The sequence below is a fragment of the Kockovaella imperatae genome (genome assembly GCF_002102565.1).
Source record: "Kockovaella imperatae strain NRRL Y-17943 chromosome Unknown BD324scaffold_4, whole genome shotgun sequence".
Classification (NCBI taxonomy): Eukaryota; Fungi; Basidiomycota; class Tremellomycetes; order Tremellales; family Cuniculitremaceae; genus Kockovaella; species Kockovaella imperatae.
Genome location: NW_019028944.1, coordinates 662,467 through 687,173, shown reverse-complemented (window position 1 = coordinate 687,173; position 24,707 = coordinate 662,467). Strand labels below are relative to the sequence as shown.

The window sequence follows — 24,707 nt, the reverse complement described above, 5'->3', positions numbered from 1 at the left end:
GTTTGCCATGCGGATACAAAACGCCACACTCGAGAGCCCGGACCCTTCTGCTACTAGTCGGACTTGGCTCAGCTTTGTGTTCTCAATTGTTCTTCTCATTTCGTCAGCAACTCACTTTTGGGAGACTTCATCTTTGTATCCTTCTTTCCTCAAGCATCACCACGTCCATCTTTGGTGACGTGTCTTGGTCTGGATCTCTGTCACATCGACGACAAAACTCTATTGGGATCTCACACCCCCCGCACGATAATAAACTTATAGACAGATCGGTTCCAGATCCCGCTCCTTCACCTCATTTAGCGTGTATTTTCCACCCCTTCTGCTGCTTTGGACTCCAAATCTCAACACCTGTAGCTTTACGTCCCGCCTTGCTCTGCTCGTCAAACCCCACCGCATCATCACAAAGGACATAACGACTTGTTCCATCCTGCACTCAGCACGAAGGACGGACGGCGAAGTCTCTCCCACGACTCGCCGTTCTGGTGTTCACGCTTAAGCATCCATGATGTCCGTCACGACGCCCGTGGCGACGCCCATTCGTCAACCCAGAGGACCATCGAATAATGCATTTGGATCCCCTTCGCCTACTCCTGGACCCCCTGCAGGTGATACGGACTCGCTCAGACGATCCAACACAGTCTCCAACCCTCGTCATGGCGTTTCGGCCTCCATTTCGTCATCTGCAGCGGGGTCATCTGCCTTTCACGGGGTCAGACGATTCAACAGTAATTCTGGTATGAGATTCAGGAGCGGATCGCTATCTGGTTCTAGCTCAACAGAGGAGACTAATGGGCTGGTCAGGAAAGGAAGTGGAAGAGCAGCTGTGCAGCCTCAAGAAGCAGTCATTGAGAGTGGGGAAGAGGGTTCACCAGATTTAAACCTTGGTTTCGGAAAAGGCCTGACCAGACAGAGTTCCCTGCCGTCACGTAAAGGTGGGCTCATGGCTCCTGAGAGCATGACTGATGCTCTGCCTCCCAGGCTTCAATGCAACTATCACAGCCTCTCCCGGTGGATCACAACCTCCGCCCCGACCTCCCAGGAGAACCATGGCAGACCCATCTGGCGCAAGCATGTCCAATCCGTTGGCTTCTGCACATACTGCTTCGCATTCTCTGTCTTCCTTGGCTATGCTCCAACCTCCTCGTGGTACGGCAATCTCACAAGATCTCAATTCCTCCCTCAGTCCCTTCTCAAATGTCCCGAGTGTCTCGAGGACCCAAAGTCTGAGAGATCAAGCTAGGCACCACGACATCTCTACACTAGGTCGTAGTGCCAGTATGCGAACAGCAGCGGAACGGGCTCGCCTTGATCAATCTATCGGCAGCGTTTTGTCACCCCCCACTCAACCTTCAACGCCGCGAAATCCTTTCACACCGCCTACTCCCCCGCCTGTATCCTCTACAGCCGCTCTTCCTCCGTACACTCTTGGGAGCGATATGCCTATCGGCGCCGACATTCGACGTCATCAGTCATTCACCCATGGCTATCGCGTCAATGGGAGAAGTCGTGATATTCGAAACGCTGGATTTGGTATGGAGCCGGCGCAGGATTTGGCCGAATCATCGCAGTCACTCTCGGATCGAGTTGTTCCTCCGACGAGTCCTATTGGCCGTAGTGTCTGGTCTCCCTCGAACGGTGGCGACGACGGATGGGAAAGATCTACCCAGCAGCTGCAGGATGCCTTTGAGGCGATGCAGTTGGGTAAAAGGATGATGGATGTCTCCGGACAAGCTGGAATGGACACTCGCATGCCCCTACCAAGTCAAGAGGAGCCAGCCTGGGTGGCCAATCTAGTCGGTCAGCCAGACAGGCGATCACCTGCGCCTTCTCGTTCACCTCATTGGGCAGAGCGCGATCCGAGACAATGGGGACCGAATCAGATGCCGTACCTGACACCCCCTCCGCAGGTCGGATACCCTGGCCAACCGAGCCTCAAACAGCCTTATCAACAGCACCCATATGGATACATGCCGCCTCCTTCCGTGTCCAACATGTACCCTTCGCCTCCGAACACCGCTGATCAAATGGCCGACGTGATGGAACTGGCAAGAAGCCGAGGTCTCAACCCTTCGACTTTCGACTGTCACCCCACTCAGGCGAGATTCTTCGTCATCAAATCATATACGGAAGATGATGTGCAAAAGTCTCTCAAACATGGGATTTGGTCATCAACAGTTCTTGGCAATAAGCGTCTGGATGTTGCCTTTCGCGAATCCGCAGACAAGATGCCCATCTATCTCTTCTTCTCGGTGAATGGATCGAGACATTTCTGCGGTGTGGCTCAAATGCTCACTCCGTGAGTCTTGCTATTGTATCCGCAGAACTTGACAGCTGACAGCTTGAAGCGTTGACGAATCTCAAAGCTCCAATGTCTGGGCTCAAGATAAGTGGAAAGGTATTTTCAAGGTCAAATGGATATTTGTGCGAGACGTGCCCACTGCGTGAGTGCAACGACGACCAGCCAAACTCACAATATCGCAGCGCTCTCCGTCACATCCGACTCGTAAATACTCCAGAACAGAAGCCCATCACAAACTCCCGAGACACCCAAGAGCTCCATTACGAAGCTGGTTGCGAGGTGCTCGAGATCTTTTTGGATCACCAGACAAAGGCAAAGACAAGTCTATTGCAAGACTTTGCATACTATGAGGTGAGCCCATGATGCCTTTTCGATCAAAGACCGACTCACGTTTCCTCAGCAACTCGCCGTCAGCCGCAACATGCGGCCGATGATGCCGCCTCCGGCGCCGATTCCTCAGAATCAATATCAGATGCCTCAAATGGGCGTTCCACCTGTTCCGCCCATACCTTCTCGATTTAGATGAGCAAGACATATTCTAGACTTATTATTGAACTTCTTGTGCTCCTTCCCTGACTAATGATAGCACATTGTATTACGACCTCGACCTCCGAGACGAGCACTGTAAACGAGAAAGTATGCATGAGACGAACGAGCCCGTTAGCTAGCTGTGTATCACGTGATCAGACGCGTGGAGCGGAGGTAAAAAGGACGCGTCCTCAACATTATTGGAATCCGGCGCTCCACCGATCTCTGAACTCCCTCACGTCTATCACTCCTTCACCTACTTGACAAGACCCAGACAGAGCCCGCCTCACGCTTCTCATCATGTCTGACGCACAAGTCCAAGCACCACCTCCTGGAGCTACATCGGCTGCGACTCAGGAAGACAATGCAGAGTACAAGCCTGAGGAAAATGGAGATGCTCCCGAGGCTACTGATGTAGCTGTTGGAGAGAAGAGAAAGGCGGAGGACGAGGTGGAGAAGGAGGATGATGACAAGAAGTGGGCACACTCGAATCGATAGACTAGCTCGTGCGCTGACTTACTCGCTCCCTCTAGGGCCAAGGTTGACGAAGAGGTCGCTGCGGACAAAGGCAAAGGCAAAGGCAAATCTGAGCCTGCACCTGCTGAACCAGAGCAAGAGGGAGGCGCCGAGGAGGGAAACGATGATGACGACGAAGATCCTGATAACCTCATTATCAGTGGGAAACGAAGGAGGAACAAGGTCAACTATGCCGATGTGAGAGGTCCTTGGAGACGACGATGGACGATCATGCTGACATGTCATCTTTCTAAACCCCTTAGCCTGAAGCTCAGAAGAAGGCTGGACTCAAACCTGGTGAGGGGGAGGAGGATGACGATGATGATGAGGGAGAATTCGAGGCTCCTGAAGATGATGATGAGGGTAAGTTCTTTGCATGCGCCGACTCCATCCCGAGGTGAAGGCTTATTGCTGCTGACGGATCCGGCGCAGAAGAGGGTGGAGATTACCAAGAGGACGGGGAGGATGATGAGGACGAGGAGGAAGACGATGAGGATGAGAAAGACGACTAATCGTATCATGATCTGGTGATCCTGACAAGGTTTTCAGGATGATTTCCTATCGATCCTCAATCGAAAAATTTGTATGCCCATGAGAAAAGAGAACGGAGGCCCTACTTTGTATGTGTCGAGGATGGATGCTCTCCACGAAACAGTTGCATGCAAAAACAGAGTTGTCTATGTCGTCGTGGTTTGTGATTCTACGTGTTCATCCTCCGCCTCGCTTCTTCTTCCCTTGTCCTAAAGAAGGACAACTCACTTTGTATCCTCGGATGATTGACCGTTCCCGGCCCGGCGACCAATTCGTGCATGATAACTTCGTAGATTGATGAGGTGAATGAATGACGTTCAGATGGATTCTTGATCTTGCTAGCCTGGGTTTGAGTTAATCGGACGAGCTCGGTCCTCATCCGGGACATGCTGAAGCGTCCGTCAGCGGGTCGTACACCGAGTGAACCTATGAACATCTAGCTCACCTCGAGTAGATCATCGCCTCATCGGCCTCTTCGCTCAACGCAGTGACGGACGAGAATAATGACGCGTATTTCATGGCGGCTTGACGGATGGTCGCATCTTTGACTCCTTTACTGCCGAACAGGGCTCCCTTGCCCTCTGCGCCATCGGCGAGCTTCTTCAAGGTATCAATATGACCGTCCAACTCTTTCCGAAAGATTGGCCACATGCTCAACTTTTGACGTTGGAGATAAGATTCGAGCGGTAGGGTCCCTCTCGCTTCGCAGATCTCCAATAATCGATCATTCAACCTTATCATTGTCAGAAGTTGTACAGCAGGCGGTGGTGGGGAGGCGACAATGTAAGTATCGAAAAATGTCGAAACGTATTCCATGGCCGAATCAAAGACCTCGTGCCATATGCGCTCCGCGTCTTTGAAGTCATCGTTTAGCTCAGCTTGCTGTCGAGGTAATCGACTGATACGACTGCCTGATTCTGACACTTCGTCACCTCGAGATGCTTGTCGAGAGGGAGTCGGCCGCTCTAAAGTCGATGCAGAGCGGGAAAAGAACCGGACGATGAACGTGAATTCTGCAGAGGCATTATCGAGCAAAACCAGGGATAGCGAGCGGAACAGGGCTTCCAACGGGACACGCTGGCCCAATCAGCCATGCACTGAGTTTCGAAGAGCTTACGAAATCCTTGTCATCTGCCATGTAGGCTAGGACGACTGATCCTTCCTCTCCCTCTACATCGAGATTGGCATATCGTAGCCTATCATATCTTGATGAACTTTTGCCATTTGCTGCTCCTACATCACTCGAACCGAAGGTCTCCGGTTTCTCCACTGTTCTAACCTTGATTTGACCCAGTGCACGCGTGTATCTACGCATGCCAGTCTCAAAGTACGCTCTAGCAGCGTTGACGTATCCCCTCTCGACCTGCTTGGCGAGTGGTGGAGATTCCCTCCGGAGAAAGGAGAAGAAGGGTTGGTATTTGAGCAGGACAGACGTTTGGAGGACCGCCAGATTGGTAGAAAGACCTGTTGACGCCGATTTCAACGGACGAATGAGACTCAGCAAGAAAGGGGGAAGCTGTTCCAAAGCTTTGGCTCGAAGTCCTTCCAAGATTGCAATGACCTGTTGAGTCGCTTTGACTTTCCGACGTGCTTTGACAGCTGAGAGACGTCTTTCCAATTCCGCAATAGCCACGAGCCACGTTTCCGGATCTGAACTAGGCTTCGTATCGCGGATCGTTTCCGTCAATGAAGGTGGTAACAGGATCTCATCGACCAAGGCGGACAACGAAGGTAAGACAGCCTGGAAGTGGTCAGTCGAGACTTTGGAACAGCGACCAGACACACCTTACGGCCCTGCAGCTTTGCGTCAATGGCCGAACTCCGATCTTGCAGCTCTGAGACTTGTCCAGAGACTGCTGACAAATCGTTCTGAAATGTCGACAGATAGGACGACAATCCAGATAAGAGTTCGGTACTGGCCTGGAAAAGGTGGGCGGCATGAGCTTTGACTTGAGCAGATCAGAGTACAGACTGACCTGCACGGAGCGCCGTAGCTCTAAGTACTCGTCCTGACATTTGAGAACTTGATGGTAAGTCAGCTTCCGGCAAAAGAGCAGAGACTGAGCAGCTCACGTTGTAGCCTTTCCAAGTTTTCAGACTCCTCGAGGTCATCTCCAGCGTCATTCCCCGCGAGCACCGAGGGCGAGAGAGCCTTTGGTCTGGAGGGGCCCGCTTCGGGACCGTCCAAATCATGAACACCATTAGGTATGCTCTTGGCCTGCTCTAATGCCATGTCCTGTCAAGCGTCTTCCAATGAATGGCAGGCAAAGTATGTAAAAGGTGGAGCGAAGCCAGATAACAACATCGATGGACTTGACCGCGAGACGTGATTTTTCCGGCTCGAATTTGCGATTTTTCATTGTCTTCAACGTGTCGACAGTTATCCTCAACTCTTGTCATTCCTTACCGGGTCCCTTGCTCACCTGACCGCGCGCGGGGGGTTGGACGCTAGCGCAGTCTGGCTGATCTTGGACCGGCTGTGAGCCATGTCGGAGCTCTTCAAGGATGTCCCGGAGTTTGTCGAGGTAGGCGGCTACATCGCAATTGGTCGCGCTAGAGCTGAAATGAGTCATTCTCAGGTCAATATCGGTGAATCTCTAGCTGCAAGGACAGAAACTCTGGGTGGGTCTAGCCTTCTTCTGGGTTAGGAGAATGACGTGAGGAGCTGATATGCGCTCTCACTCAGGTGCATTCCGAGAGCTTGGTCCGCCGGATCTGTGCCATGTCGTCAAGTCTTCAGGCTCGAAATCAGCTCTGAAAGAGGTGTGTGTCGTGTCGGGGTCTCATCAGATGGCCATACGTGACTGACGGTCTTCTAGATCGGTTCTTATCATTACTGGTTCGTATAACCTAATCCCCTAGGCGGTCAGAGCATTTCAGCTGACGACTGCAGCTCTGGTGTCGAGGCTTCTTCTTCTGCCTCCCTTGCAGCCTACATCAACTCTCTCCAATTCTCAATCGAGGAATCTCCAGCATGGTTTGGCAAAGGCTCAGGATGGAAGGTCAGGAGTGGAACATACTGTTGCTTCAATGCTTTCTCACGAGTCGACATGCGAGTCGAGGCGACCATACCAGGAGGTGTCAATGCTTATGTCGTGGACCTGAGGGGGGACAGGTAGGGGTGATATTCTAGTCAAGATGCTCAACTCCTTGCAGGCACGAGGCGACCGCAGACTTGTGGCAGGAGACTTACTTGTCCGCCATGTTACGTGCCATACGGTATTCGGACGACGCGTCTTATCGCTTGGCGGGGTACAGAAAGCTGGACCCCATCAGCACACCCGAAGCTGAGATGAGATTTTTGCAAACTGCCGAGGCTCTGTTCTTGAAGGGTGAGCTGTAAACTTTCATCCGGTGGAGGGACAAGCTCACACCGCTCAGGTTGGCAACTTGGATCTGATCCAGAAATTCAAGTCGCTACAATCATAACGAATCACCTCACCGCCGCCATCATCAAGTATTTCTCCGATTCGTATAGGTTACATCAGGCTGTCAACCTGTTTGAAAAGATGGCAGTGAAGGAGCCAGAGATTGCTGCGCTACTGGCACAATGTTATGTCGGCATGAGTGAGGTTCATCGTTCGAGACTCTGAGATGACTGCTGACTCGTTCACCCGCAGATGAAGAAATCAAAGCCGTCAAAATCCTCAATTCAGCCTTGGAGACATGCCCTCAGTCCTATCCCATTCTTCACGCCCAATGCGATTTTCTGCTCTCCAAGAACAAGCCTCAGTGGGCTCAAGCAGTCGCCCAACAAGCCGTCACTGCTGCCCCAAGCGAATTCGTCACTTGGGCAAAGCTCACTGAAACATTTATCCAACTTGGCAAATACGACTCGGCCCTCTTGACACTCAACTCTTGTCCAATGTTCACATTCAACGAGCGAGATCTGCATCGCATGCCTGCGCCTGCAAAAACGCATTTACCGATCAAAAAATTCTTAGCGGACTCCAATATACTGGATGAAGAGTCAGCGAGGGATAACGAGGTGTGTCGGGCTGACGCTGAGCCAGTCACTGAGTGCTGATCGATCATGCTAGGCCGATGTCACCTTACTGCGTTTACCGGCGCCAGGTCTACGCGGTACCTTTGCTCGAGCCTACGCTCTGTTGACTGAACTCGTATCCAAGATTGGCTGGGACGAGCTATTGAAGATCCGCTCGACAGTCTTCGTGATGGAGGAAGAGTACAGAATGCACAAGTCTGGAACGTCGGTGGATCTTAATGGCGCAGCAGAGGACGACGCTTCGATCACGGGTATTCGGACATCATCTAATTCTGATTCTGAAATCCCAACGATTCGTATATCGACGGAATCGGCTCGGACACCTGCGACAGCTCTCACTCAAACCAAAGATGAGGCGGCTGAGTCACCGGTATCGGCATTCTCCAACAAGCGATTATGTGAACGGTGGCTGGGTGAGTTTCAGGATCTCGCGAGATGGAGCATAACTGATGTCCAACGCTCAGATAATTTGTTCTTGTGAGGTTTGGGGGTCTCACGCCGGAAATTGACGTCTCAGAGTACTGTATGAAGACCTGAGGGTTTACACCATCTGGCGAGCAGAGATATCTCATTTCAAAACCCAACATAGATCGTACAGAAAGACTGGCACGGAGGTGAGTGTCGGCACCAGCAACAAATGTCGAAAAGCTCGCTCATCGACCTAGTGGGAGATCCTCGGCGAGTTAGCTCTTCGGCTGCATCATAAAGAAGAGGCGAAAGAGGCTTTCCAACGATGCCTGGAGACGAAATTCAGTGCAAAGGCTTTGATCAAGCTCTTGGAGATGTACGCCAGAGAGGGCGACTTGCAGAGGACATTGAACGTCGCTATCCGTCTGACAACATATCACCATCGGCGAGTACGATCTAACGGCTCAAGCTGTGCATGGCTCACCTTTAGAAATAAATAGGTGGTACAATGAGGCGGCATATCCATCTGCTGTGGCTCATTACCTCTATCAACTGGGTCAGATTCACGGTCTGGCAAAGGTTCAATACACCTTGTTGAGCATGGTGAGTGACTTGCTCAACGACCTCTGACCCATGCAGAACCTCCCGCCGGGTATCTTCGAGATCATGAAAGGATATGTCGACTACGCTACGGAGATGCAAGTCGAGGGTTACAATTTTTGAGTTGAGTTAAAGAGGAGCAGCAACTTGTCCTTGTATGTCATCGACGCGGGTCATCTAATGCATGTCATGGGAACGAGTGGGATTTCCAAAGCAAAGGGATACGCCACGACCCCGTCATTGATCTTGAGAGCATGTTGAACAACTCTTCACTTCGTCATTCATCACGCATTAATGGCAGCGGCGGGGAAGTATGTGGAAGGGCGTGAAATGGTGACCGATAGAGGGTTTAGGGTAGGAGAAAAAAAAGAGTTGGAGGGCTTGAGAAGCGTAATCGATATCGAAAAGAGAGCGTCGTGCAAAGGCGAAAAGAACTAGTATGGAACCCGGTTCGTCGGATGAAGACTTGAATCGGGTTGAGATCGAGAGCCGGGTTTGGGTAGAGGGTATAAGAGACAAGATAGTACAACCGTATCAACCTAGAGCACGACACATCCCTTCTTTCCTTTGGATCGGCCAGATTTCTTGCTCTGGAAGGAGGGGCGGGGCAAGCATCAGTAACATTCAGATGAAGATTGCTTCTGGGCAGTGGATATTGGACTCACCATCAAAGCATGCCTGGTAGCGGTTTGGAAGACTTCCCGGACACCTTCCCCAGTCTTGGCGGAGCATTCAACGTAGCCCTGAGCACCAATCTTTTGAGCGACGGCAAGACCTTCAGGTCGAGAAACGGGTCGTTGGTTCATTCTAGCCAAATCTTGCATGGTTTTAGGGTCATCTCTCAGGTCCTTCTTGCAAGCGACAAGAATGATAGGGAGACCCTGGCAGAAGTGAAGCACTTCCGAGATCCACTGCGAGCGGAACGTGTCAGCACGTATCGCTAGGGAGAGTGTGATGCGATTGTCTTGAGGAAAGGAAGAGATTGTGGCGAGCCCCTTGTGGGTCATGGGATTCTGGATTTTTATTATGATGATTCCCGCACTGACCTTTTCTTGTACGTTGTCGAGGGAATCAGGCGAATCGATGGCGAAGCAGATGAGAATGACGTGAGAGTCGGGATATGACAATGGACGAAGACGACTGTGAAGGGATGGAAGGATGAATGAATGAGCATATTCTATGGAGCAAAAGCTGAGAGACTCACTCGTAGTCCTCCTGACCGGCAGTATCCCAAAGGGCCAATTCTACTTTTTTGCCATCCACTTCGACATCGGCAACATAGTTTTCAAAGACTGTGGGCACGTAGACCTGATGAAAAGGGGTGATCAGAACATGTTTGAAAGACCAGAAGCTCCATAAAAATGGCATGACAGAACGCACCTCGGGGAACATGCCCTTGCTAAACACGATGAGGCTGTGGCGAGGAAAATCCGACGTGAATGAGCGATCGGATCCAGCGTTTACTTCCTTGTTGGTGACTTACAGACATGTCTTTCCACAAGCACCGTCACCTGCCAAAAAAGTCAGCTCAAATGTTCACTACATGGGTTCGGACTCGTTGGAGCAAGTTCTGAATTGGCGCAGGATTATCCATTTTTTTGGGAAGCAAAGAGAGAGGTTTTGTGTCGACCGACATCGTAGCAGCGAGGCTTCTCACTCACCGACAATGACCAACTTCCGCCTGATTTCTCCAGACATGATGGGGATGATCTAGTACGAGATGTCCTCGATGGGCCTTCTTGTTGTTGTGATGAACAGACCTCTCAAGTCACGGACGAGAGGTTGGTTGGTTTGAGGGTTATTGAAATCTAATTGGAAAGGTGATGAAGGAAGGATTGAGGAGGAGTCAAACGCTGGGACAGAGGCAAAGGCAGAAAGGGGGGGGGCCAGCGGTGGCGGAAACAAGGGGGGGGGCGAAGGGAGGGAGAAAGTCTAATGAGGCAGTGACCTCATTCCTAATGGAATTTTTCTAATAACCTCTTTCTAATGTGACTGATACTCTCCCTCTCCACAACGCGCTGAGCCCCCTCCTTCCCTCCACGGCATTACGGCGTTACGGAGATAGAACGGCGAGTGTGGCGGTGTAATCTGTGGCAGAGGGGCAAGATGATGTTGCAAGGAGGAAAATGGCACACTACGATCAGTGTCGGAGGGGAAGGGATGCATGATGCATGAGGAAGGAGATGCAAAACTGATCGATTAGCAGACGAGACGCATATTTTTCGGTCTTGCCTTGATGGCCGAGTGTTCGAAAGCTATCAAGGTTTGTATGAGCCTCGGAGAGAGTACAGATCTGAATGTGGCAGGCGAGCCATGCTGCGACGAGTGGATACACTTCCAGCGAGACACATATCCACAGAGCTCCATCGAGGGTGTGCGAATGACTGTGGACTCGGAGGGACCAAGTGCAGCACCCTGTACTGGAGGGTATGTCAGTCTTCGCGGCGATTTTGGCCTTGATGTATCTTTGAAAGATCGTCCCTGGATCAGGACGCAACTGTTGCACGGCCAAAATTCAACTCTAGCGAAACGGCTTACATGAAAGGATTGCCAGGCTCTGTGCAGAAGAGTTTAACGCCCCCAAGCCAGGCTTGGTACTTGCCTCCTATGAGTGTGGTCTCGACAACTTTCTTGAATAGAACTCACCCGCCAAAAGTTCTCCACGTGCGTTCCACCCCCATCCCGTGCCTTGCCGCGTCTCGGGAACGATACTTCTCTTTTTTTTGGGCGACAAGATACCGTGGAATTATTATTATCGTATTTGAACTCATTGGTCTGCAAGCTTCCCTTTCGAGCCTCAGCGACAGGATCCCTCGTATCGACCATGGCAGTGACGAAGGGTGTGATTCTCGTGGGAGGTCCCTCCAAGGGGACAAGGATGAGGCCATTATCTTTGGACTGTGAGTGAAGTGAACGCTCGGCTCCATTCCTCGTGGGCCTTTCTCTCTCCCCCCCTGAGCATGGTAGAATGCCTGATTGAATTCGACTGACACTCGTCCCCCTTCCCCACTCACCCCAGGCCCTAAACCTCTTCTTCCAGTGGCTGGCAAGCCTATGGTCTGGCATCCTCTGTCAGCACTTGCCAAAGTCCCTGAATTGACGGAAGTCATCATCATTGGATTCTATGAAGATGCAGTCATGAGTGGATTCATCAAGGATGCAAAGAGGGAGTATCCAAATCTCGCCATCAGCTATTTGAGAGAATACAGACCGCTGGGTACCGCAGGAGGACTGTATCATTGTGAGTCATCATGTGCCCTACATACACCCCCCACGGTCGTGGTGGAATTGTTCTCACGCGCTTCTCTTCTCGCTTCCTCCAGTCCGAGACTCTATTCTTCGAGCACCGGTTCCTCAAAACATCTTCATTTGCAACATTGATGTTTGCTGTTCTTTCCCGCTCGCCGAAATGATGGACGTTCATTCCAAACACCGAGGCGTGGGCACCATCCTAGGAGTCAACGTCAAGCGGGAGACGGCGACTCAATATGGTTGTATTGTCCATGATCCGGAAACATCTCAAGTATTGCATTATGTCGAAAAGCCCGAAAGCTGGATCTCAAACATGGTCAACGGAGGTGTCTACTGTGAGTAGAGTAGACAACCGCTGGGCTCCTCATCACTTTACTCATTTTTTCACCCAATCCAGTGTTCGACAAGAGCCTGTTTGACGAGATCAAAGTCGCTATGGACGATAAGACCGCTCGAGCGGCTGAAGATCCTCTCATCCAATCGGATGAGATCCTCCGTTTGGAACAAGATGTCATCGTTCCCCTAGCGGCCAGTCGAAAGATGTACGTCTATCAGACCAACGATTTCTGGAGACAAATGAAGACTGCAGCGTGAGTGTAATCTCCCTTTTTCACATGCAGTGGAACTCGGACATATGCTGACCCGGATTCCTCAGTTCCGCCGTGACCGCTTCGTCCCTGTACCTCTCTCGATTCCTCAAGAATCGTCCAGATCTTCTCGCTAAACCATCTTCATCCATTATCGCCCCTAGCTACGTCGACCCAACAGCTACAATAGATCCAAGCGCGAAGATCGGACCCAACGTTGCTATTGGGCCAAACGTGACCATCGGCGCGGGCGTCAGAGTCAAAGACGCCATCATTTTCGAAGGATCAACCCTCGAGCAACATGCTTGTGTGGTCCATTCTATCGTCGGTGCAAATTGCCAGATTGGACCTTGGGCTAGAGTGGATGGTGAACCAGAGCCCGAAAAGGATACAAAGGGGCAAATCAGCGTCACTGTGTTAGGTGAGAAAACAAAAAACCGTTTCGGGTCGAGCTATATCTTTCCATGCTGAAACCTCGCCCAATAGCCTCCGAAGTGACTCTTGCTCCCGAGACCCATGTCCGAAGCTGCATCGTCCTGCCGAACGTGGGTGTAGCTTCAATCTAAGGCAATCATCTGATCAATCGCCTCAGAAATCCCTCTCACGAAGCTCTGCCAACCAAGTCTTGCTATAAGCTCATCGATCTTCTCCCCTCATGCACATAGACCTCCTTTCTTTCTGTCTGCGTCTTCAGGTATGGCCTAGCGAGGGACACCATAACATCACGATGCATCACTTCCCACATTACGTCGTTAGGCTATCATGTCTCTCTATGATTCAGTTTTACATCTCCAACATACGGTCAATGGCCGCTCCAAGATCATCACTACAGGCATCGAGGATAGCCTCGACGACGTCTTCGTCGAGAGCGGGAAACATTTGACGCAGGGTCTGAATATTAGCATGTCGAGTCTGTTCGTACACTTCTTGTGACATGTCCAGGGTGGATTGAAGTTGATCGGATGAGAAGTCTGGAATGGGTACGTCTCGAGTGGGTGTATCTCTACGACAAACATCAGTTCGCTTGGCGTCGATAAAGTGGTAACCCTCGACCACTTACGCGCCTGACGCAGGCTGAGAATCTGTCAAACCCATAGCTGCGAATCTAGCCCAGGGAGAATCCGGAGTACCTGGTCTCCTTTCCCTTGCATCCCTTCGAGGGGTCTGAAGTGTGTTGTTGGAGGACGAAGCGTACGGTCCTTCTCCATCGTCTTCCTGTTGCGTGGGGTCGAAGATCTTCCCAATGGCATTCAGCGGTCTGCTGACGGCCTCCTGGACTTGTGATCCTGTTCGTTGGAAGAATCGTCTGGCGTTGTCGACGGACGGTAGAGCCAATGGTCGAGCTGCTTCTTCGCCAGGCGTTGAGGGTGCAAAGGGGGACATTTCACTTGGTGTTGGACGTCTTGCTCGTTCGGATGTGGGAGAGGGTACGAAATCTTGGATAGCGTTCTCGACGTTGGCCTCGAATTCTTCTTGAGTGATATTGCTTAGACTCGAAGCATCCATTGACTCGATGAATTGAATGGCGCCGGTCTACGCATTGATCTCAGTCCCAAAGTCCTGGACGCGCGGCTGCACTCTGTCTACGCACAAGACTCGACAGATAATAGCCTCCTTCCCCCTGTAGTTTTTCGGGTCTCCGGAATCGATTGATGTACCTTGGGAGCTGTCAGCGTTCTGATCAACGTGATCGCATACTCTATGTTGGACCACACATGCTCCGGGTTTGCCCGAAGAACCACAAAGATCAAGATGGGAATGAAAGCGTCCGCAGAGGTGGATTCGGCTCCGTTGGTATGTCGTATGAGTCCTGAGCAGGGCCGTCAGCGACGTGCCGACTTCCTTTTTCACGTACCGAAGATGACTTTACAGCAATTCAAGATACAGATCATCTTATCTCTTGGGGCTTTGTAGTGATTGATTTTGAGTAGCTCTGAACCAGTCATCAACATGACATCACTCTCTTTGCGTATTGAATCAAAATCCACTCACCCTGCTCTGCGAAGCCTAGAAATCCTACACTGGCCTCGCCATCCGGTACATCGAGATGTTTCTCCCTGACCCAACTGAATAGTCTGACACGCTGAGCAAACACCTCGTCCCGTTCCAGATCGTCGGTCGTGATGGGTCCAGCCGTAGACAGTTGAGGCGTAAATGTGCTGCGGGGAGCGATAGCATATAAGCGAATACTTCACTTTTGATGTGCTCGCGAGATCGAATGACCACTCACTAGGTATACAGCCTGTTCATGACGAGTTTCTCCATTGCCTCGATGGCATTTTCGAAATGGGCGGTGGATTGCGATTGCCAAGGCTCACATCGGCCCATCTTGTCAGAGATGAACTGGGACACGGCGGAAGTGAGCGACCTGTGGTCACAGGGAAAACAGGTCTTCCCGACTCACGCTCAAGAAGTCATGTATCAATTTAACCTGTTCATTGACAGTAAACGTCTTCTTGGCAAAATTGGACAAGAAGCTTTGGGGGGGTCGTCTGTGTTAGCGCTCGGTAGTCTGAGTTGCCAATCCTCAGGCTCACCTCTTGAGGTATCGAGCGACTGGCTCCGCGGGTTTGGTTCGTAGATCCTTTAGGAATCCAGAAAAGTTGAAACTCGGTTCTGAAGTAGATTGGGTAGAGCCAGGTGTAGCGGGTGTCACGGGCACCGACCCAGAGCCTCCGAAGAGTGTAGCAGAGCCTCTAGGAGGCGGAGTACTGGGGGTAGCCGGAGCGGGAATACGTGAGGATGTACTAGCTGACGGTTGTCGAGGTGTTGTAGATTGGGATTGGGTCGCGAACGGGTCGAATTGAGAAACGTCGACGTCTGTATGGATGTTGTTGTTGTTGGCCTTTGGACCAGAGGTAGGGGTTTTGGACGATATTGGCGTCTCTAATGGAAGATCCTTGGCGGCTGGATTAGGAGCTGGAGCTAGAGGTGTATCTGGGTATTCTTGGACGGCGGGCGTCACGAGGTGCTGGTGTTGAGCTCGAGCATCTTGATATTGCGTCACGCCCGCGGGTGTGGAGGTCTTTCCAGCATCGTGAGGTGTTGTTGCGTCAATCTTAGAGAGCGATGAGGTAGGTGATGGTGTGCGGCGAGAAGGCGTGGACGGACCAGCTTGCACCTCTTCAGAGTCTGTATCTGGAGCGCTCATGTTAGTTGGGTGGATGTAGGGTTAACAACGAGAGGCAGTTCCGAAATCGTGAGCGTCTCGGCTCGGCTGGAATACAAAAACCACGTTAAATTGGACTCTCAGCATGATTCGCAGCACGCGACCAGCTGAACAAGGCCCATCCCACGCGTTTCGTTCACTGCGGCATGCTCGCTCGAGCAAAAGTCTTGTTGAAAAATGCATGTGGGCAGCCCCTCTATGTGTCCGGAAAGGAATGTCTTACCAGGCTGAGATGCAAGGTAATCAGGAATGAATCAGGTATGATGTCGTAAACTGTGTTGAAAAATGAAAGAGAAAGAGAGCAAGCAAGCACGGAGGTCATCCAACTCTGTTTATCCGCTTAGAGCTTCTTCTCCTCGATCTGGGTGTAGTAGTATCGGACCATCTCCTCCACACCTTGTCTGACGGACCACTGGGGTTGCCATTGGAGTGTCTCCTTGGCTCGGGTGGTGTCGGGTCGTCGTCTCTGGGGGTCATCCTGAGGAATCTCCTTGTGGATGATGTTGACTCGCTTGGCGAGAGGGTTGCCCTTCTCCTTCTGGACTTTCTCGACAATGTCCTACGAGGGGAAAGGTCAGCGGATTCGCACATGGAACGAGAATCAAGCTTTGTCAGACTCACCCTGACGGCCTCGGCGAATTCGAGGATGGTGAATTCATCCTGGTTACCCAAGTTGACGGGTCGCTCCTCGTCACTGTTCATGAGGAGGATGAGACCGTCGACAAGGTCGTGAACGTATTGGAAAGATCGGGTCTGACTTCCATCTCCGTAGACAGTCATGTCTTCTCCCTTGAGAGCTTGGATGATGAAGTTGGAGACGACTCGTCCATCGTAGGGGTTCATTCGAGGTCCAAAGGTGTTGAAGATTCGCGCGACACGGACTTCGACACCGTCCTGTCTGCTGTAGCCGTAGGTCAAGGACTCGGCGACTCGCTTGCCTTCATCGTAGCATGCACGAGGTCCGATACAGTTGACGTGACCCCAGTAGTCTTCTCGCTGGGGGTGTTCCTCGGGGTCACCGTAGACCTCAGAGGTGGAGGAGATGAGGAATCGAGCCTTGGTTCGCTTGGCGAGACCGAGCATGTTCAAAGTTCCTTGGAAGGAAGTCTTCAAGGTCTTGACGGCGTTGTATTGGTAGTGAGGGGGAGAAGCAGGGCAGGCAAGGTGGTAGATTTCTGACAGGGTGAGACACGCGTCAGTGAAAGGAAGGCGTGGTACCCAAAAGGGAGATAGCTTTGACACTCACGATCAACTTCGATCAGGAAGGGCTCCACGACATCGTGTCGGACGAGTTCAAAGTTGGGGTGACCGACCCAGTGAGAAACAGTGGTTCGTGAACCGGTGAAGAAGTTGTCGAGGACGGTGACTTCATGTCCGAGGAGCATGAGTCGGTCGACCAAGTGAGATCCGACGAAACCGGCACCTCCAGTGACTGAAGAAAGGAACGTCATTGTCAGTTTTGCTAAATTTCCCCGTTTCCGCCCCTTCCTTTCGACTCACCAAGGATTCGCTTTCGCTCAGAGTTGGGCAAGAGCCTGACAGGGGGGAAGTTTGCCAAGGTGGTGTACTTGACAGTGTTGCTGGCCTTGTCGTAGGTCGATTGAGATCCGTACTCCTGGTTCTGGGAGTTGGCATCAAGGTCCTTGTTGGCGCTGGGGCTCTGGCAAACGAGTCAACAGGTCAGCGAAATAGTCCGGAGCCGCGAATAGACACGAGATAACTCACCAAGTACAAGCTTCGGAGAGTCTTAGTCTCTGCTCGAGAGTCGAATCCGAATCTCTCGTGTCCGACGACCTGAATGTTCTCATCCTGAGTGAGGAGGGAGGGAGTAATCAGCATGTGGACGCCGAGCAGGTAGGCAAGGGCGAGACAGGGATGACAGGGGGAGAGAGAGAGCGCGCGCGGGACACTGCAGAGAGTGTGTGTTGTGTAGGGAGGGGAAGAGACTTACCTTTTGGCTGGCCATGGTGATAGTCAGATGATCTGATGTCAGAAGGGTTGGAATGTGAGGGAAGAGGTATGAAAGATGAAAGATGAAGAGACAGAGACAGACAGATAGATATATATATATGTATGAATGGAAGAGATTTGGGGGGGAAAGTTGCAGAAAATCTACCCGTGTGGTTCACAACTTTTTTTTTTCTTTGTGGCGTTCCCGCTCTCAGGCACGTGGCGCGGTTTCACCCAGTCCGGGATGGGTACTATAGGGCTTTTTGATCCCGCGTCGCACGTGATGGCTCAAGTCAGAGATATCGGATGCACATTCCTCTTTATATGCATGTATACATATATACATCTGGGAGGCTGCTCGTCATGTGGAAGTGTCTAAGAGGGGCTGGAGAAGCGAGCGATCATTTCCTCTTTTTTTTTGGTGTTCATTCTCTCGGGCACACCAAGACACTGTCCCCTTTAGAGACTGGCAGCGACATTGGTCTGAGGCCATTGACTGGAGAGGCGCGATGAGGCGGGATGATCAGCGCGAGATACGGGGGGAACCACACATCGACTCACTAATCCTCATTGCCGATCCTCTTGTATCCGTACTTTGCAGTAAACTCATCGATCCCTTCTGGTCCTCTAGATCCGTACGGGTAAGATTCAACCTTTGGTTTTTCGCCATCTTTCCCATCGATCCAATGCAAAATGGGAGTGAAGATTTTCCAGGAGACATCCAATTCGTCATCTCTGACGAAGTTGGAGTGATCTCCTTTGAAAGCGTCGAGAATGAGCGCTTCATAAGCTTGAGGAATCTTGGCCTCGGTAAACCGTTTCGTGTAGGAGAGATCGAGTTCGACAGGGACAGCGCGGGTGGAGAATCCAGGAAGTTTAGAATTCATTTTCAGGTAGACGGCTTCAGAGGGTTGGATTCGAAGAACCAATTCGTTTCGAGAAATGTCGGTAAAGATTCCCTGAGTTACGTCTTTGTACTGAATACGGATCTCCACTTTGGACTCGTTCAGTGCTAAGGTATAGCGTCAGACTGGACATTGCTCGCTACCTGAGACTGGGGCCTCACCCTTTCCTGCCTTCATGATGAAGGGGACACCCTCCCAACGTGGATTGTTAATCCATAGAACCATGGCAGCAAATGTCGGGCTGACAGAGTCCTTGGGGACAGTGTCGTCATCATGGTATCCTGGTTTGTCGCCTGAAGCGGCGTATTGGCCGAGCAACAAGTCCTTGCGCTCGATGGGAGGAATGCAGCGTAGGACTTTGACCTGGGGAAGGTGAGTACACACACATGGCGCCATGGAACACACCTTCTCATCTCGGACGTCTTCTGCAGAAAAGGAGACGGGTCGCTCCATGGCAAGCACAGACAAGGTCTGCATGAGGTCTGAACTCGTTCAGCAATGTGCCTCAGCCCACTGAACTCACGGTTCTGGCAGACGTCTCTGATGATTCCAAATTCGTCAAAGTATCCACCTCGTCCCTCTGTTCCGAAAGGCTCCTTGAAGGTGATTTGGACATTGCTAACGTAGTTCTTGTTAAGAGCGGCATCAAGGAAGACATTGCCGAATCTGAGGACCAAGAGGTTTTTGATCATTTCCTTTCCTAGATAATGATCAATTCGATACGTCTCATTCTCCGTCCATTCAGCTTTGAGAGCTGACATCATTTCTCGACAGGATTCAAAGTCTTTACCGAATGGTTTCTCAATGATGATCCTGTTATCTCCATCGTTCGTGTAACAGTTCTTCTTCAACCCTTTAGCCACCACGGTGAAAACGGAAGGTGGAAGAGCCATGTAAAACACTCTGTTCCTCGCTGTCTTGCCTGAACTCTTCCGTTGATCCTCAATTTCCTCGAGTCGCTTGTTCAGCTCTTGAAACCCTTTATCCTCGTCATAAGGTCCGGCAATGTAGGAAGAGATACTGGTGAAGCCTTTGACATCCTCGTCAAAGGATTTAGCGAGCTTTTCGTCATCCTTGGGTGGTTTGAGGTGTCCAGTTTGACGTTTGTGAAACTCTGCCTCGTCCATTTCTGTTGAAGCAAGCGAGTATTAGATGGATAATGACATGACTCGTGTCACTCCGCTGGACAACTCACTGGTTCTGGCGTATCCTACAATGTGGACATCTTTTGGCAGGTGACCTTGAGCGTATAGCGCAAACAAAGCTGGGAACGTCTTTTTCTGAGCCAAATCTCCACTTGCACCTAGGACAACAACGACAGTCTCCTCAGTCAAACTGTCTCCGGACGCCTCCATCGAAGGGATGGATCCACTCTTGCGGTCTTTCGACATGGTGGAGGGGAGCGAAGGGGGTTAGTCGAGGAAAGGTGGAGGGGTGAGTTTGTACGAATGAGTCTCTGACCCAGTTGACCGATGGTGATTGAAAGGAGAAGGTGGTAAGACTATGCAAGTGAGCTGAGCCTCAGGTCGGTACTCGTCAACAGTGGATATCCCAGTGATCGATGACCAATGAAAGATTGTGGGTTTTGCGGTGGGGAGAAACGGCGACGATGACCTCAGGCTCCCTCGGACCGTTGTCTCGCTTAGAGGTAGGATCGATTATAGTCATCTTGATGATGATGATATACTCCGGGCCGGTAACGGAGGCAATCTTTCAAATGTCCGAAGGGCGGCGTGGCGCGCGGTATATCAATCTCTTAGGTATGTTAAGATTCTATCTGACACGTTATGAAAGGAGCTGCTCCCCATGCATCATCACGCTGATCCTCTGACCGACATCAATCTCATATCGTATCGTAAAAAGAGAAAAAAAAAGGTCATGTCAAGCAAGTCCTGACGGACACATCGCCTTCACCATTCCTTGGCGAGTTTGAACGCTGGTCATCCAACCCTGTCAGCTCACGGTCCCTTTTCTGCGATGGACATGCGTGACGACCTACCCCACTCGAAGTCTAGCCAGATGGTGTTGTCATCATCAACCACTCGTGATCTGACATTGTACGTTCCTGATCTGGCTAACATGCCGGAAGGTGATTCATCCGATGCGAACTGGCGAAGGGTAAGCGATCTGTCCAGTAGGGAAATTGCCAAGTTTAGCCAGCCCGCTTACCGTCTTGGAGTATGCCTCGGTCTGTGGACCGTAACTGCCAAGCATCGCTTCTGTCTTGTCGACTGGGCATACCGATGTCAACCCAGACCAGCGAGACAAGAAAGAGGAGCGTGATCAAACCACCCACCTGTGATACCGGCTCGCTTGACGACTTGAATGTATTTTAGGCCAGAGACGATTTCATTCTGAACACTGGGTGGATGTCAATGTTCGCTAGGTAAAACGGCCGAGACCACTCCAACGTACAGAAACGTGATTCCGACAGAGTACTCCACGCCTTCCTTAATAGTCACTGGCAGTATCGTCAGTCCACTGCAATATGCTGTGCGCTTCACTCACCCGGATGCGATTTTGCGTCCTTGGATTTGTCGAATTCAATCGAGACAGGTTTAGAAAGCGTCGGAGAGCTGAGGAACAGTGTCTTCGGGATGATCTGAACAGGGACCATGCTCTAAGCTTGAGAATGACGAGAGTGACGGCTCCGGGCTCGGACCTACCTGCTTGGGTCCATTAGAGCCTCCTGGACCAGTTGCGATTCCCAGAGACTGTTTCCATCGTTGGAGAGATTCATCTTCCTGGTTGCCCGGCCGAAATGTCAGAGACGAGTCCCACTACAGTGAAACGGACGTCACCCACTTGATCCAAAGCTGCGAGCTCCGCTACGGTCTTGCTCTCTCCAACCTATGAGGTCTTGTGAGTCCTGGAGCAACCAACAGTCGCCGGAACGTACCTTGTAGCCCTGAGTCTGAGTCGGAGCAAACTCGTCGTCCACGTTCTGCGCAGACACTCGAGCGTCAGTGCATTGGGAGTCATATCTCGGTGTGATATGGACCTGTAACTCACATCTTGCGCTTGGGACATTATCAGTCAATGGAAGGGATTTGTGTACGTCGGACAAGGTATACAGTGAATCTGCTATGGACTGCTGCCTGCTTCAATCTGTCGCGCAGTGGATCTTGTCGTGGCCTTTCAACCGTGCTCAAACGCGGGTCACAGGTCTCAAGGGGGGCGTTGACTTTACGGCATGATTGATACCGAGTTTCAAGAACACCACGTCATGCAGTATCACCACGTGAGATAGAATCACCAGCTCGCGACTTGAGGCTCACATTTCTCTATGTGATCTGGTAGTTCAACGTTGCACGTCCAAGCAGAGTGTAGGGTGGGCAATATGGCCAGTCTGGGTGAGTGCGAGGCATATGAAAAGGGTGTCACTTGCTGATCATGCTCCGTCCATAGTCGCAATATTAGACGTCAAGGGGAAAGTGAGCTGGATTCCACGAATAAATTGCATCGTTCTCTCAAGCTGATGCTTTGCCCAACCCCCCTTTCGGTAGTCCCTGATACAACGTTCGTACAAAGACGACGTCCCGCCATCATGTATCGAACGATTCTTACCCCTCGTACTGGATATGGAGGAAGAAAATGTCCAAGTGACTCCATGCTTTTCAGATGATGGAATCAATTACATGCACATACGACATAACAACCTATACCTATTGGCGTTGTCAAAGAGGAATAGCAATGCCGCAGAGATCATATTCTTCTTACATCGTCTGTGCTCGGTGAGTGTCATAGCCTTCTGCATGGTGATTAACGTACCTCGCCAGGTGCTCACAGAGTATTTCAAAGAGTTGGAGGAGGAGTCTATCAGGGACAACTTTGTCATCATCTACGAGCTCTTGGATGAGATGATGGATTTCGGATACCCTCAAACGACAGAGAGCAAGATATTGCAAGAGTGAGCCATGTGCGCCAATGTGACTCATTCGTCTGACATCAAATTCAGATATATCACGCAAGAAAGTCACAAGCTCGAACTTCAAGCTCGACCACCGATGGCAGTCACAAACGCTGTTTCATGGAGATCAGAAGGAATCAGATATAGGAAGAATGAAGTTTTCTTGGACGTCGTGGAGAGCGTCAACCTCTTGGTGAGGGATATTCGATGATATACTCCCCGATCGCAAGGTCTTATCCTTGCTGTCTCCAGGTCAACGCATCTGGCAATGTCATTCGGTCCGAGATTTTAGGCGCGGTCAAGATGAAGTGTTATCTTTCTGGCATGCCAGAATTGAGATTAGGCCTAAACGACAAGGTCATGTTCGAATCTACAGGGAGGGGTGAGTATCCCGTCAAAGCCTTTTCGATGTCTGACGCGGGAGAATCCAGCGGCTCGAGGGAAATCCATCGAGATGGAAGATGTCAAATTCCATCAATGTGTTCGATTGGCTCGATTCGAAAACGACCGTACGATCTCGTTCATCCCTCCAGATGGCGAATTCGAACTCATGTCGTATCGCTTATCGACGCCTGTAAAGCCTTTGGTATGGGTCGAAGCGAGTGTGGAAAGTCATAGAGGATCAAGAGTTGAATACATGGTCAAGGTCAGGGGACAATTCAAAAGGAGAAGTACGGCGAACAATGTGGAGATTTACGTTCCGGTACCGGATGATGCGGATAGTCCAAAGTTCAGGGTAAGTCGGCCGTCCTCTCTCTCTCTCTCTCGAAGCTTGCACATTTATTCCCCACGGCCATAGCCTTGGGAGGATTTTACGCTAACGGAGTTCCTTCTCACCTAGGCCGCCGCGGGATCAGTCGTGTACGCGCCTGAGAAATCAGCATTCGTATGGAAGATCAAGCAATTGGGCGGAGGAAGGGATTACCTTATGAGAGCTCATTTCGGTCTCCCAAGCGTGCGCAATGGTAAGACTTGTGACTCATGAGGTGTGGTGTCGGTCCGCAGGCCCTGATTGTCTCGCAGAGGAATTGGACAAACGAGCCCCGATATCTGTCAAATTTGAGATTCCATACTTTACAGTATCGGGTATTCAAGTGAGGTACTTGAAGATTGTCGAGAAATCAGGGTATCAGGCTCTTCCCTGGGTCAGGTATATCACTCAGGTGAGGGGTTTCACGAGATGCTCTTACGACGGATCATTCGATGCTCATGAAACACGAATAGAACGGAGACGACTACGTCTTGCGGACAGTGAGGTTTACTTTCCAAAGTTCGAATTCGACGCTGATGATGTTTTGCTTATAGATATCCGACGCGAAATCTTCTTCCATCATTGCGCCTATATGATTGATGTGCCTCGCTTAGCAGAAGGGGAAGAAGGCGAAGAGATGCAGGTCAAGAGGTTCGCGAGCAGGACAAGGCGACGTATGTATGGCGCGGGGTCGCCCCTGACAGCATTTGTGCCTTGGCTTCTTCGGTCACGTCACCATACGATACATGCCGTACGTAGATGGGAGTCTCCGGGATATGTACATGATACGATGGCACACACATTGAGACGTAACAAGAGAGGGGTAAAGCATCGAGATGGCAGCCAAGACGGACCAAATTATTATTCACAACAAACACGCGACCGTCTGATCTACTCTCTGGATCTATCATTTCAACCCAATTTATAGGCACGCACAAAATTGCCGTTCACTTCTGCCAGTGCATTTGGCGTCTATCCTCTGCCGCTCGACTAATGTTGAACGAGATTGCCTCGAGGGCATTTTCAACTCCATCTTCTGATCGAATACGTTGTCCGACGCGAGCAGCTTTTTCAATCATCACTTGGTTTGTCGTCGCCTCGGTCAATGCGGCGGCGATATCATCAGAGCGGAGTGATCCAAGTTTGAGACCTGCTCCAAGTTTTGTCACCCGGAGAGCCCTGTAAGTGATTGTCAGCGCGTCTTAAACCCCTTATCAAGTTACATGTCACGACTTGCCAGAAGAATTGATCTCCAAACCATGGCTTGATGATTGTTGGTAAACCAGCTCTGAGAC

The 24,707-nt window shown here is 51.0% G+C and overlaps 11 protein-coding genes across 11 annotated transcripts; 5 read left to right on the top strand and 6 right to left on the bottom strand.

Annotated features, from left to right (window-relative positions):
* Positions 1–29: 29 nt before the first annotated feature.
* On the top strand, positions 30–3,013 carry BD324DRAFT_588800 (YT521-B-like domain-domain-containing protein). The gene is made up of 5 exons (XM_022013770.1): positions 30–932; positions 979–2,296; positions 2,346–2,441; positions 2,482–2,650; positions 2,700–3,013. Exons 1-5 carry the CDS (start codon positions 503–505, stop codon positions 2,823–2,825), a joined length of 2,139 nt encoding a protein of 712 aa, XP_021872354.1. The 5' UTR covers positions 30–502; the 3' UTR covers positions 2,826–3,013.
* A 34-nt stretch (positions 3,014–3,047) lies between these two features.
* Positions 3,048–4,017, top strand: BD324DRAFT_680167 (hypothetical protein). Its single transcript, XM_022019068.1, has 2 exons — positions 3,048–3,303; positions 3,361–4,017. The coding sequence occupies exons 1-2, from the start codon at positions 3,128–3,130 to the stop codon at positions 3,872–3,874; spliced, it is 690 nt and encodes a 229-aa protein (XP_021872353.1). The 5' UTR covers positions 3,048–3,127; the 3' UTR covers positions 3,875–4,017.
* On the bottom strand, positions 4,018–6,225 carry BD324DRAFT_655754 (putative suppressor of action mutation 2-like protein). The gene is made up of 6 exons (XM_022018824.1): positions 5,948–6,225; positions 5,851–5,897; positions 5,660–5,794; positions 4,992–5,615; positions 4,320–4,951; positions 4,018–4,263 (listed from the first exon to the last, which is right to left on the bottom strand). Exons 1-6 carry the CDS (start codon positions 6,105–6,107, stop codon positions 4,044–4,046), a joined length of 1,818 nt encoding a protein of 605 aa, XP_021872352.1. The 5' UTR covers positions 6,108–6,225; the 3' UTR covers positions 4,018–4,043.
* Position 6,226: 1 nt separating this feature from the next.
* Positions 6,227–9,045, top strand: BD324DRAFT_620844 (Chs5p-Arf1p-binding proteins-domain-containing protein). The gene is made up of 14 exons (XM_022015328.1): positions 6,227–6,399; positions 6,454–6,496; positions 6,561–6,637; positions 6,694–6,713; positions 6,768–6,989; positions 7,031–7,206; positions 7,256–7,441; positions 7,495–7,862; positions 7,915–8,293; positions 8,345–8,357; positions 8,398–8,494; positions 8,546–8,733; positions 8,789–8,891; positions 8,928–9,045. The coding sequence occupies exons 1-14, from the start codon at positions 6,361–6,363 to the stop codon at positions 9,009–9,011; spliced, it is 1,995 nt and encodes a 664-aa protein (XP_021872351.1). The 5' UTR covers positions 6,227–6,360; the 3' UTR covers positions 9,012–9,045.
* A 3-nt stretch (positions 9,046–9,048) lies between these two features.
* On the bottom strand, positions 9,049–10,726 carry BD324DRAFT_620837 (Rho1 GTPase). Its single transcript, XM_022015327.1, has 7 exons — positions 10,550–10,726; positions 10,372–10,399; positions 10,269–10,302; positions 10,093–10,196; positions 9,935–10,028; positions 9,554–9,799; positions 9,049–9,478 (listed from the first exon to the last, which is right to left on the bottom strand). Exons 1-7 carry the CDS (start codon positions 10,584–10,586, stop codon positions 9,428–9,430), a joined length of 594 nt encoding a protein of 197 aa, XP_021872350.1. The 5' UTR covers positions 10,587–10,726; the 3' UTR covers positions 9,049–9,427.
* An 893-nt stretch (positions 10,727–11,619) lies between these two features.
* On the top strand, positions 11,620–13,441 carry BD324DRAFT_620831 (nucleotide-diphospho-sugar transferase). Its single transcript, XM_022015326.1, has 7 exons — positions 11,620–11,788; positions 11,908–12,129; positions 12,212–12,475; positions 12,538–12,730; positions 12,796–13,148; positions 13,214–13,272; positions 13,320–13,441. Exons 1-7 carry the CDS (start codon positions 11,713–11,715, stop codon positions 13,359–13,361), a joined length of 1,209 nt encoding a protein of 402 aa, XP_021872349.1. The 5' UTR covers positions 11,620–11,712; the 3' UTR covers positions 13,362–13,441.
* Positions 13,442–13,510: 69 nt separating this feature from the next.
* BD324DRAFT_649795 (hypothetical protein) lies at positions 13,511–15,878 on the bottom strand (the record flags this gene model as incomplete). The annotated part of the gene is made up of 9 exons (XM_022018048.1): positions 13,511–13,730; positions 13,788–14,260; positions 14,319–14,385; positions 14,426–14,537; positions 14,583–14,660; positions 14,720–14,886; positions 14,958–15,070; positions 15,132–15,204; positions 15,265–15,878. The coding sequence occupies 9 exons, from the start codon at positions 15,876–15,878 to the stop codon at positions 13,511–13,513; spliced, it is 1,917 nt and encodes a 638-aa protein (XP_021872348.1).
* A 187-nt stretch (positions 15,879–16,065) lies between these two features.
* On the bottom strand, positions 16,066–17,986 carry BD324DRAFT_588785 (hypothetical protein). Its single transcript, XM_022013769.1, has 6 exons — positions 17,848–17,986; positions 17,622–17,705; positions 17,397–17,556; positions 17,143–17,328; positions 16,518–17,071; positions 16,066–16,455 (listed from the first exon to the last, which is right to left on the bottom strand). The coding sequence occupies exons 1-6, from the start codon at positions 17,860–17,862 to the stop codon at positions 16,237–16,239; spliced, it is 1,218 nt and encodes a 405-aa protein (XP_021872347.1). The 5' UTR covers positions 17,863–17,986; the 3' UTR covers positions 16,066–16,236.
* Positions 17,987–18,148: 162 nt separating this feature from the next.
* Positions 18,149–20,389, bottom strand: BD324DRAFT_620824 (glucose-6-phosphate dehydrogenase). Its single transcript, XM_022019296.1, has 6 exons — positions 19,947–20,389; positions 19,275–19,880; positions 19,157–19,233; positions 18,913–19,114; positions 18,408–18,858; positions 18,149–18,342 (listed from the first exon to the last, which is right to left on the bottom strand). The coding sequence occupies exons 1-6, from the start codon at positions 20,140–20,142 to the stop codon at positions 18,306–18,308; spliced, it is 1,569 nt and encodes a 522-aa protein (XP_021872346.1). The 5' UTR covers positions 20,143–20,389; the 3' UTR covers positions 18,149–18,305.
* Positions 20,390–20,529: 140 nt separating this feature from the next.
* Positions 20,530–21,899, bottom strand: BD324DRAFT_620815 (E set domain-containing protein). The gene is made up of 10 exons (XM_022015325.1): positions 21,764–21,899; positions 21,651–21,695; positions 21,557–21,601; positions 21,418–21,495; positions 21,260–21,353; positions 21,167–21,212; positions 21,048–21,112; positions 20,921–20,982; positions 20,751–20,859; positions 20,530–20,687 (listed from the first exon to the last, which is right to left on the bottom strand). The coding sequence occupies exons 1-10, from the start codon at positions 21,779–21,781 to the stop codon at positions 20,662–20,664; spliced, it is 588 nt and encodes a 195-aa protein (XP_021872345.1). The 5' UTR covers positions 21,782–21,899; the 3' UTR covers positions 20,530–20,661.
* Positions 21,900–22,041: 142 nt separating this feature from the next.
* BD324DRAFT_620806 (Mu homology domain-containing protein) lies at positions 22,042–24,140 on the top strand. The gene is made up of 11 exons (XM_022015324.1): positions 22,042–22,104; positions 22,160–22,185; positions 22,258–22,485; positions 22,531–22,661; positions 22,710–22,854; positions 22,914–23,043; positions 23,093–23,397; positions 23,503–23,626; positions 23,685–23,824; positions 23,886–23,912; positions 23,967–24,140. The coding sequence occupies exons 1-11, from the start codon at positions 22,092–22,094 to the stop codon at positions 24,006–24,008; spliced, it is 1,311 nt and encodes a 436-aa protein (XP_021872344.1). The 5' UTR covers positions 22,042–22,091; the 3' UTR covers positions 24,009–24,140.
* The last annotated feature ends 567 nt before the right edge of the window (positions 24,141–24,707 follow it).